At 48.7% G+C, this 14,441-nt stretch overlaps 1 protein-coding gene across 3 annotated transcripts in view; it reads right to left on the reverse strand.

Annotated features, from left to right (window-relative positions):
* Positions 1–14,441, reverse strand: part of OGDHL (oxoglutarate dehydrogenase L) — a 45,884-nt gene that overhangs the window by 15,336 nt on the left and 16,107 nt on the right. For 2 of the 3 annotated variants that reach the window (XM_032959089.2, XM_076068712.1), the window contains 6 exons: positions 10,729–10,844; positions 10,392–10,546; positions 9,655–9,801; positions 8,152–8,242; positions 1,849–2,028; positions 489–617 (listed from right to left, as the gene is read on the reverse strand). In XM_032959089.2, the coding sequence (XP_032814980.1) occupies positions 489–617; positions 1,849–2,028; positions 8,152–8,242; positions 9,655–9,801; positions 10,392–10,546; positions 10,729–10,844 (818 nt within the window). Of the gene's footprint in view, positions 1–488; positions 618–1,848; positions 2,029–8,151; positions 8,243–8,497; positions 9,635–9,654; positions 9,802–10,391; positions 10,547–10,728; positions 10,845–14,441 lie in introns of those variants that run through there. The other variant, XM_076068713.1, reaches the window with a different exon arrangement.

Below are 14,441 nucleotides of genomic sequence, written 5' to 3' on the forward strand. Positions count from 1 at the left end.
GTATGTCGGGGCAAGTGTTGTTAGCGAGCACCTATGAAGGTTGGCTAGGCGCCCAAAGGGGTGATGTGGCCAACATTGTCTGCACATGGGGGTGGTTTGGCCAGCCGTCGTGTAAATATATACACGTTTACTGCATACGTGCACACATACCAAAAAGCATACGCATAAAAATTATCAAATTTACACAAAGTTGTCACATGTAGCCTATAAATATTGTTTTTGCCAAGGGCTCTAGTGAGCGCCTATAAAGGGGTGGTTTTGCTAACACCACACCCAGCCACCTTTGTCTGCCCAGCACTGGCATTTACACACCGCACCAGACATTTATTCCAGGGTGAGTCCACCCTAGGGAGGCCCAGGACCAGTTCAGATATCGATCGCCGACGTCGGCCGCGAGCGGGAATCGAACTCTGTCCGCCAGGTTCGTAGCGCAGTGCGCTAACCACTACGCTGCCTCACAGACATGCACAGCCGTAAGTACATCACACCTGGTTATTAACGACCAGGTGTATGGTGCCGTGGGTGGTGTACGCCGGCAGGTCGCTCAGATGGAACGTCTCGTAGACGACTCCCTGCCCCGCGAATGCAGCGTCCCCGTGTATGAGCACAGACATCACCTGGGGGCACAACAGAGCAGCACAATCAAAACCGAAGAATACGATTGGGCACAATACATTCCGGCACGACACAGGACAATATAATACAGCACATTATAAATCTGCACAATACAATGTTACAGCACAATACAGGACAAAACGACAAAATGCACATTACAATACAGTTCAATGTATTGCAATGCAACATTCAACACAGCACAATACAACACGGCAGAATAAGAGGACGATACCATACAATAATCCATAAGCTAACAGTACAATACAGCACAATACATTACAGCACAAAATAATTTATCCAGAACACAATACAATGTAATATTCAGCGCAACAACGTGCCGCTTCTTCAAGAAACCACAGTACGGTTTGTATGTATGTTGAACTTCTTCTTTCGCACCGTACATAACCAACCATTAATATCGGAGGTGTGGAGATGCGGAGGTTTGAGGCAAGGCATCAGGACAAACCACACCTTGAGTCAGGTGATGGATTCGGAGGGAGAATAGAGAGTGATGGTAAGGTAAAACAGGTCACACAGCTGGCTTTCGCCTTGGTCAGGCTCTGGCATAGCTTCCCAAGTAAATCTGGCCATGCAGAGGTACTGGCTAATTAAAATAACACATTTTCCCAAAGATAATAATTTCGGAGGGGCCTACATATAGAGATGTTTGGCCAATTCATGTTTCAATGCAGTATTTTGCATGTGGAAGAAAACTAAAGAGCATCCAGAGAAAACCGATACGTACAAGGGGATAACACACTACACAAAGCAGGGTCATGAACTCTAAAATAAACTAAATAATTTTTATTTCTCAAGGTAAGGCCCACTAAGCAATATAGCTCTTTTTTCAGAAGCGACCTGGCCACAAATGATAGCCCCACAAAGTGGCTTATCGCGTGGAGATTTATAGTGGCCACATACTCTAAAAAGCACGTTTCTAAATGTGGAGGGAAAAACCGGAGGACCCGGACAAACATCCATGTGCCCACGGGGAGAGAGACATGCAAACTCCAAATATGTAGGCGTCAGGGTCGGGATCGAACTCGCGACCTCCTGTATACCGGGCGAGGAAGTTAACATCTCGCCACCGTGGCGTTAACACAATTTTCTCAAGTTTAGTTCCATGGGCACATGATCCACCAACACTTAATCTACTCAAGTGCTGGATTCCACAGCAAGGCCGGCCAACGCGTGAGGGCACAAGCCTGTGAGAGCCCGCGTGCTGCCCTTCACCTGCTTTCCCTCGGTGTCGCCGCGGTAAAACTGCTCGGCGCGCGTCTTGCCCTGCACCACGGGCCCCACGGCCTCCAGATGCGACGGGTTGGCGACGAGCGACAGCTTCAGCTTGCGGCCCGACAGCCGGTTGATGTGCTGATGCGACATGCCCAGGTGGTACTTGACATCGCCCGAGCCCTGTTGTGGATGAAGAAGTTGGACGGGCGGGGTTACAGCCACGACAACCTGCGATAAAAGCCGCCGCACCAATGCTCGAATGAGCATTAGGGGATCATTTGGCCGAGCCAGGCCACGGCTTCAAAATCTTCAGTGGGTTACAGTGCCCTCAATGCTCATTCCCTCCTCCGTAATACATGTCATAAGTCTGCAACTGTTCCAGTTTATACTTTGTGTTATTCCGGATGCCCGATCTGGCCTATGTAACATTGTCTGAATTTAATTTTCACTTTATTTATCAAGGTCCACTTCTGAGAGCTGTTATTTTTTTTGCCGGCACTGTCCGCGCATTTGCGCGGGATACACTCCTGGGGTGGTGGGGGCGAGAGGAAGCCGTCACCTCAGTGCGACGCGCGAACCCCTGAGTCAACGCCACGGGACGTGGGCGGCGCCATCACGCAGGCGAGCGTGGCGACGTCACCACCGCACTTCTGGCCTGCCCACGCGCCAGACAGCTGCACTTTTTTTTTATAATATAGTATGACAATTAATGACTGAAATATGGCAAACCACTCTTTAGAAAGAATGAAGGGGCGTTGTCTAGTGTTGGGGTTAGAGAGGTCGTCTGCCGAGGTAACTCGAGAAAAAGTTTTTGTTGTGTCATGTTCAGGGGCCATTCCCTGGACATGGTGTGATGTTCTGCTGATTGAAGGAGCTCAGAAAGGACATTTATTTGCCTCGTGACATACATCCAAACGCACAACGGTGATTTGACGCAATGGATTATGATACAAGCAGTGGTGAAAAAAATATACGAAATATTCATATAAGTCAAAGTATGCCCATGCTCAAACGAGCAACGGGCCGCGATCATCTATTTCTGTGGCCCTGAGCAGTGGTAGAGTTTTCATAATCCAATCGGTTGTGCCTTTTGACTTGCCACAGAGTGGTATCGATTTTATCAACCAGAGATGGATGATAGGGCTCATTCTATCTCAACATTTTTTACATTTAGATTGAATCAAATGTTGTGCCACAGCACTACCTTGATGGAAATAATAATAACTAGCTTTACTACTCGGCGTCGCCCGAGACTTGGATTCTTGTCTTGGATTAATACACGGCCTACGTGGAGGGTGGGGGGGATGCGTGACGTCAGCAGGCACACTGCGTGACGCTGCCGCGTGCGGGTGACATCACAGATGTGAAGTCACCGCTCACTTGCCGTGCAAAATATATCCATTATTGTGCCCCACCCCCCCCCCCCCCCCAAAAAAATATACAAAAGTCTATTTTTATACTTTTTGCATTGTGTACAATCTTGAAGCTACCCACATGCCAAATATCAAGTTTGTTGCATGTTGGGAAGTATGCTAAACATTTCGAACAGACACACATTCACAAATTAGCCTTTTATATATATATATAGATTATTCACATTGAAATGTTGGCATTAAATTAACAAGGAGTTCAAAAAAATACATTTGCACCAACATTTGTACCATTAGGTGTACAGTGTGTTTGATGAAGGATTAAAAGTATCCATTTACTCTGCAAAAAGTAACTTGCAGGGTCGATTGTGCTTGGGATGTTTGGCCGGTATATACATCTGGCCTTGTTCGATGAACTTAAGTTGAGTACAGGCCGTTTGCCATGCATTTATTGTAAGCGACACTCTTGTGGTCGCTCAAATAAATAAGGTGTCTCTACCGCAGCTCTAGCTGTGTGCAAAAAAAAAAGCCGCTTTTTCCAGTTTCCAAGAGCCTGCAGCTAAACAGAGCTGTGGGTGGTATCATGACCTCAGTGGCTTCACGCGCTCGGTGTCAGGCGTCAACTCGGTTCTCAGGAGCGTGGAGGCGCAGACCTACAGCGAACGGTTTCCTACTTCACTTTTTCGTGTGCACAAGGCTGACCAAATTTGGCACAAATTTCCATGAGATGCTCTACACTCGTGAGCAGTGATAATTAATCTAAGTATTTTAATCGCATGATAATATGTCCATTTAAAAAATTCCTTTGCTCAATATTAAACGTGCATTCTTCTATTGAAATGCAGATAAAAATTCAAAGTTCTATAATAACGATATATCTCAATCGCTATATTAACAGCGCACTGCAGGCTATTACTGCAGTGGAAAAGAACATAAGCACATTAAGACTCTTCTGCGTTAACTGTGTTAAGTACAGTTGTGTTGCGTTTCCGCGTAAAGTTTGCATAACTCCATGTGTGTGTGCCTAAAGTCGATGTCTGTTTGTGTGAGTCCATATGTGTGCGTGTGTGCGTGTAAGTCGATGTGTTTCTATGTGTGTGGGTCGATGTCTGTGTGTACGGCAAAACAACCCCCTACCTCCTCGCGGTGCCGGACGGGCAACTCTGTCGTGGACAGTGCTGTGGGGAGAGGGCCTAATTCCGATTGGCCCCTCCCCTCATGGCGTCTGTGACCACCACAGTGGCTAAACGGGGGCTCTGGACGGGTGCGAGGGGCTGGTAACCCCTCCACCTTCAAAAAAATTACCACGAAACCACGACTTAAATATAACTAATAAGCTTGTGCCGGAGGCCCCGGGGGGACAGGCGTCTCCTGGCCAAACCCCAATTAACGGAGCCAGGAGATTGAATCTCTACCCTCGGGGCTCCTCCAGAAACAACGAATGCTCACTGCGGAGGAGAGGCTGCCACTCCTCTGTCGAGAGCTGGACCGGTACCGCCTGGATCTCTGTGGCATTCAGGAGGTCCGGTGGACCGATTCTGGCTCCTGCCACCATGAGGGGTGGACAGTCCTCTACTCGGGGCAGCAGACTGCCAAACAACAGGGTGTGGCTCTTCTTTTGAACAAAATAATGAAGGGTGCGTGGGAGCGTGGCGGTGAGGTGTGGGAAGCTGAAAGCCTCAGGCTACCTTGGGCTCGCCTTCCCATCAACCGGAGGCGAGGAGTGGTGGTCGTGGTTACTTATGCCCCCACCGAAGACGAACATCCGTGGAGGGATGCAGGCAAAGCCGATGAATCAGATGCCTTCTATGACCTCCTGTCACAGGTGCTGGCTAAAGTGGCCCCTCGGGATACAGTCATCTTGTTGGGTGACTTCAATGCCCGAGTTGGTCATGATGCTGGCACCTGGTCTGGAGTGATTGGAGGGCATGGGCCAGATCAGCTCAATAACAACGGTAGGAGGCTGCTAGATTTTTGTGCAGACCATGGGCTTGTAATTACGAACACGCCGTTCCGGCATCGGCGCATCCACACAACATCATGGATGTATGCCGGGTCCAAGCAAGAACATCTGCTGGACTACATAGTGACGGACCAGCGGATGCGAGCCCATGTCCTTGACACCAGGACCTACCATGGAGCTGATCTGCCCTCTGACCATCGACTAGTCATCTGTAAGATGCGCCTGCCATTCTTCCACTCCGGTGGTGGGTGTACACCCAGGACCCCATTCCAACCTAAAGTGGCCTGGTCTCAGTTATCTGATGAAAGTTGCAAGCGAGAATTTCATCATCGCATGCGGCTGGGGTTGGCATCGTCCCCCACTCCTCCTGATGTCGAGGGTAAATGGGCGAGATTTAGGACTGCGACTCATGCAGCTGCAATGGCTGCTTTTGGTATGTAGTCCAGACCTCCCCAGAGAACCTGGCTGACAGAGGAGGTGTTCAGGATGGTTAAGAAAAAGTGACAGGCCCACTGTCATCGGCCACAGAATCCCACGTCAAAGAATGAGGAGGCTTACTGCAGCCTTCGCTCGGAGGTTCGGAGAGCCGTGAGGCGCTTCAAGGATGGGTGGTGGTCGCGGGTTGCTGAGGAGATGGAGTCTGCCTCAGTGGCCCGCGATCACAAATCTCTATTTAACTCCATCAAAAAAGTAACCTGCAGCACCACACCTATTACCATCATTAGGGAAAAAAAGGTGATCCAATCTCCGACCCCCAGGAACAGGTTTGCAGATTTGCTGAGCATTTCTGTGAGGTCCTGGGGGAGGGGAAATCCCTCAGCCAAGAAAACATCGTGGCACAAAGTGGGGATGACCCTGCTGAGGCTGCAGTGCCTCAAATATTGGAAGAAGTCACCCCCTGTGAGTGGCTGGCTGAGGTGCCATCTTTTGAGGAAGTACTGAGGGCGATCCGGAGTCTGAGATCAGGAAAGGCAGCGGGCAGAGATGATCTCCCAAGCGAAATGCTGAGGGAGGGTGGGGTTTGTGCACAGACTGCCCTATATGACATCATAACAAGTCTGGACCACTGGACAGGTTCCGCAGGATTGGAAGGATGCCCTGGTGGTCCCCCCTCTTTAAGAAGGGGGACCGCACAGACTGTAACAACTACAGGGCCATCTCACTCCTCAGTGTGCCGGGAAAGGTCCTGGCAAGGATTATTTAACATCGCCTTGCCAGGCACGCTGAGGAGAGGCTTGCGGAGCCCCAATGCGGTTTCAGGAAAGGGCGGTCCTGCACAGATGCCATATTTTCTGTCCGTCTGCTACAGCAGAGGTGTAGGGAATTCCAACAAGACCTACATCTCTGCTTTATTGACCTGGTCAAGGCCTATGATACCATCAGTAGGCCTGGGCTCTGGGTTGTTCTTCATGCTTTTGGAGTCCCTAACCCTCTGCTCACGATCATTAAGGACCTTCATGATGGTGAGCGGGCACGGGTAAAACTACGTGGCCGGGAGTCAGAGCCATTCCCTGTACACCTTGGGGTGCGACAGGGATGTCCTCTGGCTCTCACATTATTTAACATCTATTTTGACCACGTAGTTCGTGAAGCCTTCAATAGCTGTACCGGGGGAATCTCCATTTGGTACAGATAGAATGGGAGGCTGATCGATGCCCAGATGCGGTCAAGGGATGGCTCCCTATTGCTCAACCACGTTACGTATGCCGATGATTTGGTAATAGCTGCTCATTCAGAGGAGGAGTTGGAGACGCTGCTGCTGAGACTGGAGCGTGCCACTAAGAGATGGGGCCTTACCATCAGCCCCACCAAAACTAAGCACCTGCCTGGGTATTTTGTACCATCGGACACTCCACCCCCACAACTCCCAATCGGTGATGGGGCAGTTGTGGAGAGAGTGAAGAGTTTCCCATACCTTCGCCGGTTAGAAACATTTAGGCGAGCCTGCCTACGATCCATCCTGGGTTTAACCAGGCTGGATTGTGTGAGGAGCTCACAAATCTTGGAAAGATCTGGGCAAGGTCCCATCGGTGAGCTTCTCCGGCAGGCAAGGCTGCGTTGGCTGGGTCATGTAGCCCGCATGCCCAGCCACCGCATGCCGAAATAGCTTTGGTTCGGCCGGATCAAGGGGGCTAAACGGGCACGGCCGGAATAGAGAAGAGATGGAGTGATGTGGTACAGGAGGTCATGGAGCTGAGTGGACTTCCCGATGACTGGTACGAGCTGTGTCAAGATCGGCCTCTGTGGAGGAGGCTCGTGAAGGACGCTACTGGGCAGTTGGAGGGAGTCGCCCTCCAACAATAACGGAGGGCGGAGGAGCGACGCTCACAACAATGAGCGGAGCGCCGGGTGGCTAAAGCACAGCAGGTTGGCACAGTAGGGGGCACAGGTGGTGCATCAGCCAGTCATCTCAGTCAGTCGACTCGTGGCACCTGGGTCTGCCCCGTGACCTCCTGTCAGCGGGCGTTCGACACTTCACGTGGCCTCAAGGTGCACATAGCCTGGCACAAGCGTCGTGGTGACGTCACCGCCACTTAGTGGCGAATGGCGGTTGTTGTTGTGTGTAAGTCGATGTGTGTGTCTGTCTTTTTCGCCCGGGCAACGCCGGGTACTTACCGCTAGTATTGTCATAAATGTTGCTAAGTTGAGTTAGATATATTGAATGCAGTTGTGTAATTGTGGTGTAATTAAAGCTGCAGCATAACCGTCACTATCATCAGTCACGATCCGTGGTTTTTGCAGTGCCTTTTTCTATAGCATTATGATAACAAGCCTATGGGCAGTGGAGTTAGTTATTTTTTTTAAACGCCCCCCCACCCTCCTCAACACACCTTCTCCCCCCAATGCGCTCGAGCATTAATTATATTGTGTTTTTTAACCACAGTTGGCCCTGGGGAACTTGAAAACACGGCCTCGTACCGCAAAAACGTCAATTCCATGGTGACACCGAAGCGATTTCTGAGCGCTCACCTCCTCCTGCGGTTCAAGCTTCGAGTCGAATTGACAGAAGACCTCATCCAGGCCCTTGCGGATCACATTGACCAGGACGTTGAGTCGGCCCCTAAACCAACGAGAAAAAATAAAGTTAAAAGTCAGGTCAGCGTGTCTGCTGCTTAAACGAGCGCTGCGCGTTGGGCGCACGTCCACCTCCACTGGCGGCTCCGAGCCAGCGGTGGAATTTGCGCACATTCACATTACAATTAGTCGCTCTCTATACCGGCCAGCTACTCTTTTTTTTATGGGTCCTGCAGACGTTTGGGGCGTCCCCGTGTTATTATTTAGATAACATAAAGCTGTGTGTTGTGCGGCGGCACACCCCCTTTTGCGGACTCTGGGCTGAGGTGAGACACTCGGCTCCGCGACCTCCTGACTGCGAGTTGAACACTCTTCTTACGCGGTGCTGCCCGGCCAGACAGTGATGTGTTCGGAACTGTCAATGTGGAGTAGGGCCAGGTGGCTCCGGGTGCTTCACTTTCTTGATCAAGCTGTACAATGACAGGATAACTTATTTCAAGGTGTGGTGTTTGAACACGGTTTTTAGGGCAACGAATGAGGGGTGGAATTCTCAAAGCCAGACAGAGAAATGAGACAACTTCATCAGTTCCCGGTGCTAAATTATCTTGGGGGCTCCTGCAGCGTGCGCTTTTACATATGTTTAGGCGGAGTTATCAGCACTGCAGCAAAATCCACCTTTGTACCATACTTCCATGCTTCAACCTATAAACCCCCCCTCTTTCAGAACTCCCGTGGTGAAGTATGGTCAAATAATCCCCACGACGACCTACATGGCTCGGGGAGGTCCTGATCCAGCTCAGAGGATTGACAAAGATAATGTACGTGACCTACACACACAGAAGTCACTCGCGCTAACCACTTTACACCACTCGTATATTGCTTATGAAAAGATGCATGTACACCACCTTTCCCAACCACACCCACTCGCAATGCCACCAATACCACAGACAAAATAGTGCTCTCGCCGCCAAATGGCACGCACGTGCACGGTGTGAGTCACATCCCATTGTTGAGGCCTCAGGTAGAGGGCGTAGTCTAGGGTGCACAGGGCATGGCGTAGGGTAGAGGGCATGACCTATCAGTGCCCCTGGCCTTATTGAAAACAAATGGCCAAGCAACGTTGGGAAGTGGCAATTTTCAAGGCAAGGTATTACTGAAAGGGTAAAGAAGCAGGGCTTCGGTAAAATTGGCTATAGAGAGAGAGAACACTGGTTATGGTAGAGTGTACGAAGACACTTTTTTTACAGAGCGACAATCGGTCATTCAGAACAGAAAATAATTTTTGATCCTGAATTTGAACTGAGGGAGGGGGTCTCCAGTGCAGATGTTTCAGAGAGCGTGGGGCAACAGCAGCAAGAGAAGTGACGTCCCATTGAGTGAAGGCTGACTGCGGGCTTTGAGATGGGGCCACGAGCGAGTGCTCGGCTGCGGCTCTCTGCCGGGCCGGTCGTGCGGTACCGGTGAGGCATGCCGAGCGTGATGGCATCGACGCCCATGACGCTGGAGCAATCCACGATGGTCCTGAGCGCCGGCACGAGCATCTCGCAGCCTTCGACGCCAAAGCGCTTCTCCGACGACCACTTCTTCGCCAGGAATTCCTCGAAGCTACAATAAACACACGTGGTCAGGCGGGCAAGGTGGTTATTAGGCACGCGGGGTCGTAGTTATGAGGGTAGGTCAGTAAGCTGGAGGGTAGGTTGGTGGGTAGGCAAGCCGCTAAGAGGGAATGTTCGTAGGTAAGCAGGTAGCTAGGTCGTGGATATATATGGGCAGGCAGTTGGTAAATATGTAAGTGGGTGTGTGCATAGGTAAATGGGTTGGTGTCTATGTAGTTATTTGAATGAGTGGGTTGATGGTTGGGTAGGTGGGTAAAAATATGTAGCTATATAAGTAAGCAAATAAGCAGATGGGTGGGTACATGGGAAGGCTAGTGGATAGGCAGTTTGGAACCTCAGTATATAAGCAAGGGGATAGTTATTTGGTGCGTCGGTGAGTAGCTAAGTAGCTCAGAAGCTCGGTCTGTGGGTAGAAAGTTGGGCAAGTAGGTTTGTGCAAACATATATGACTGACGCGTGTGTTGTTGGTAGGTGTGGTGACAGCTATTTAGGCAAGTATGTAGTTAAATGGGTAGGAAGGCTGGTATCCAAGTAGGCAGGAAGGCAGGCAGGTAAGGGCCTGGTCGTGTAAGGATGTACCGAGTGGCTCGCAGCAAGCGAATGAGAAGCTGCTTCTTTTCGGCAGGGGTGAGCGTTCCGGCACCGGGCACCTCAAAGCGCTGCCGGATCCACTGGCACTGCTCCCGGTCATTGATGAACATGAACTCGACCCCAATAGAGCCACAGTAAACATCCTACATTCACACACGCACACAGACAAAACACACACAAATATCCCCCTATAGACTTTCACGGACTGTTTGGGCGAGTGCTGTTAACGAGCAAACATGAAGGCCAGCAGGGTGCACAAGCAGGTCGGTACGACCATCGACGTGCATTTGCGGTGGAGCCTGTGTGCGTGTCTACGGGTGCGTGCCTTCAAACGCTGTAGGATGTCTCGCAGGGTCAGATCAGAGCGGTCCCCGCCGATGAAGGTCGTGTTCGGCAGCTTCAACGTCTGGTCCAGGTCGGACTCCAGGAACCCGTAACTGGCTGGGGGCGGAGAAGGCATGAGCTACTGTGAGTTAATCTCCGGTCAACCTTGCGATATTGAAAATAAATAACGAACTTGCATTTGGTACGCGAGATGGCGCGTGACATTGGCACCAGCTAGCCGGTCAAACACACGTGCAATTGACTTTGAAAATGCACAGCACTGTGAGAATTTCCCACAGCACACGTACATGTACATTATAGCGTCCTGGAAATGATTGTTTAAGGGCGCTTTTTAAATTCAAGTTGTTATTATTATTATTACATTTCCATATAATTTGCATAACTCTGAATCTATTGTTACATGCACATATCGCGAGCAATTTCATCAACTGTAATCAACTGATGCGTCATTATATAATTACCTTTAAACCTTCATAACAACCAATTTCACTCTTTTCAGTCTGAAATGTCACGTCAGCAGAGAGGAGTGGTCACCTTATTACTTGAATGGGGGGTAAATTGTAAACTGTGATATATTTCACTGCGCACTAATTTCTGGGAGCGGTGGTACGTTAGATCAGTGGTTCACGCTACGAGCTATGCAACCACTTTCGATTGCAAGGCATGTTTGAGCGTCACTGGTATGCGAAGTAGAGTCGAAACAATCTTTTACGACCGACACAGCGTGCAGGAGGCCTTCATCCGTTTGTAGATTGACGGAGGGATATTAATAACATCTGATTGACTGACAATTTTGCCTAATTTCATTTTTTTTCCATGATGCGTGAAAATTGGACATGCCTGCACAATGTTTTGTCTGGTCAGGCATAAACTGGAGGAGCCTGACTAAACAAAACCCAACCAAGCAATTATCTGCTGGCAGCAGAACTCGAGAGTCAAGTTTCTCCAGTTTGAGACTGGACCTGTGTGGAATTAAGGAAGCTGCAGGGGTAGAAGTGTGTGCGAATTCGCCCAGAGGTGCACTTTCAAATCAATATCGTGTTGCTATTCACACCCTTGTCAACAATTCAAGAGATCAAATTTATTCTTATAGACCACAGGGTAAGTGCTGTTTGCGAGAACCTATTATGAGTGATCTGGTACAACATGGGACAATGTTGTCAGCACAACATCTATCCACAACTCCCCAGTGCCGATTGAGTTTTTGTTTAAATGGGTGAGAACTCCAGAGACGAGGATAGCCTCATTTGCAAAAGTCACCACGGGCCATTAGACTGCCAATAGGGGGCGATGATTGCTACGTGTTTTATCCCAACTGAGTAATTTATGTGTCATTTTGGAATTTGGCAAATTTGAATCCCGACACCGGCCCACAATGGCCCACTCTTGCATATGACGTTAGGGCATCTTTAACGTCTACAGTGAATCAGACAGCACGCATTGTTCTTCTTTGGTTCTTTCGGTAAAGTCACGTAGAATGAGAATAAAATAATAAATTGATAAAATAAAATAACACAATAATATTCTCACGACGTTTCAATTTATTATTTTATTCTCATTCTACGTGACTTTACCGAAAGAACCAAAGAAGATGAATCATTGCAGTCACGAAAGCTTTAAATCGAAATTTAGCACGCATTGTTATGGTTATTACACACAGTGATAATCAGGTTGGCTACTGGATTCGAACCATGAACCTCTAAGGAGTGGCAAACGCCCAACTGATGTTAATTTTACTAGGCAAGGCCCACTGAGCTATATAGCTCTTTTTCAGAATAGATCTGGCCACAAATTATAGCTGAATGAAGTGGCGTATCGTGTGGAAATGTATAGCAGCCAAATACTCTAAACGCATATTTCTAAATGTGGAGGGGAAAAACTGGAGGACCTGGAGAAAAATCCACACAGACCACAGGGAGAACACGCAAACCCCAAATATACAGGGCATCAGGGGCCCGGGATTGAACCCACAACCTCCTGCAGGTAGTTAACATCGCACGTCACAGCAAGAATGACAAGGATTCATTGCACCACCACTCCCTCCCACCCTAAGAATACGCGAAGGTACACAGGGACTTAGCAACACACAAACACATCTACACGGCATGGAACAGCCCGGTGCATTTGGTCAACAAACCAGCGGGTGTGGGTGCTCTTCATTGTTATGACACAGTGACACGAATGGCCCATTGTATAACCGCGTGTTGTATAACTACACTGGACTGAGGCTGTACATCGTGTAACGGTGACTGTTTTAACCACTCATTTGGTTAGCGTACTGGGTCAAATGACTAAAAACAATTTACATGAGCCAACACCAGTGACGATTATCTGAACTGGTCCCGGGTCTACCCCTAGGTCGCACCTCTGGCTAGCACCTCTGGTTAGCACGGTTAGCTACGTACGGTACGAAAGCTTTAAATCGTATATACATAGGTCAACTAGACCTCAAATGAGTTCCTGGTGCGATGTGTAAACATCAGCACTAGGAAAACAAAGGCGGCCAGGTGTGATGGTGGCCACCCACCTCGTTTGCCATGCCTGCCTTCATAGCTCACTAACAACACTTGCCCCAACAGCCTGTTGAAGGCTATACACACATTGGATCTTTGTCTCTGTAAGTTACCCCAGCTTTGATATGCAGAATCCCTGCCAGAAGAATATGGAATTTCCGGCACGCGTTAGACAGCTGCCAATAGAGTACCACCACCTCATGCTGTTTAAGCTTGTGGTGTACATTCCACATTCCTATGGCAGGGGAGGGCGTGATGTTTATTCATTGGACACCCACTCACTCGTGACTTCTAACAAAATGGTACTCCCTGAATCAACCTAGGAGGCGAGGTCGACTTTGAGACGACCTCGACCATGATTTCAATTCAGAATCTTCCCATCAGTGTGTTTTGCTCTTGTTAGTTTATTTCCCGACCGTGCTTGTGCACCCACAGTCAGCACTGCTGCTGCGTCACCAAATAATTTGCCTCAGAATTGCAAGGCAGTCAAATTCCTTCCATTGAAGTGGTCGCTGGGTCTATGAATGCACTGCTAGTGGGGGCTGTGCCTTAGCCCCCACACGAACAAACATTCCCACAATGCACTGTTTCAACATTTTATAATTAAGCTTCTCATATTAATGCATGTATTCAGTAACACTGTTGTTTAATTGGAGGATTTTTCTGGTACTCAAATGCTAAGATTAGGTAAATATTCATAAACTTTTAAAAAAGTATAATTTTCATCAGGCCCCATGATGTTTAGGGCATTCTCCAATCCTTGAGCTCCATCTCTCTGTGTATGAAAAAGGGCCAATGTCACTAATTATACATTTTTTTTCTTTTAAGCCAGTGTTGTTGACGAATGTGTTGAGTTTTTTGTTTATTGTAAGCTAAGTGTTCTAACAACAGGATTTATGCTCACAATTATTATTCCAGTACAGCACCGAATGTGCGTGTGTGGGACAATTGTTTACAGTTATTCAAAACTACATTCAAATGATAAACGGAGGTTACATTGATGCTTACGGAGTGAACAAAACTAAGCAAAAATGTACTCTTTACGAATTATTTTACCTATTCCTGCCTAACACACTAGGATGACAAAGCACTGCCCCGATATCTCGATGAGCGCTCTCTTGCTTGGGTAAGCAACACTAACAGCTAAAATACTGTACACTCAACGTTTGACCCCAGATAC

Source organism: Petromyzon marinus, chromosome 22, assembly GCF_048934315.1.
Source record: "Petromyzon marinus isolate PM22_M1 ecotype Great Lakes invasive population chromosome 22, UKy_Petmar_22M1.pri1.0, whole genome shotgun sequence".
Lineage (NCBI taxonomy): Eukaryota > Metazoa > Chordata > Hyperoartia > Petromyzontiformes > Petromyzontidae > Petromyzon > Petromyzon marinus.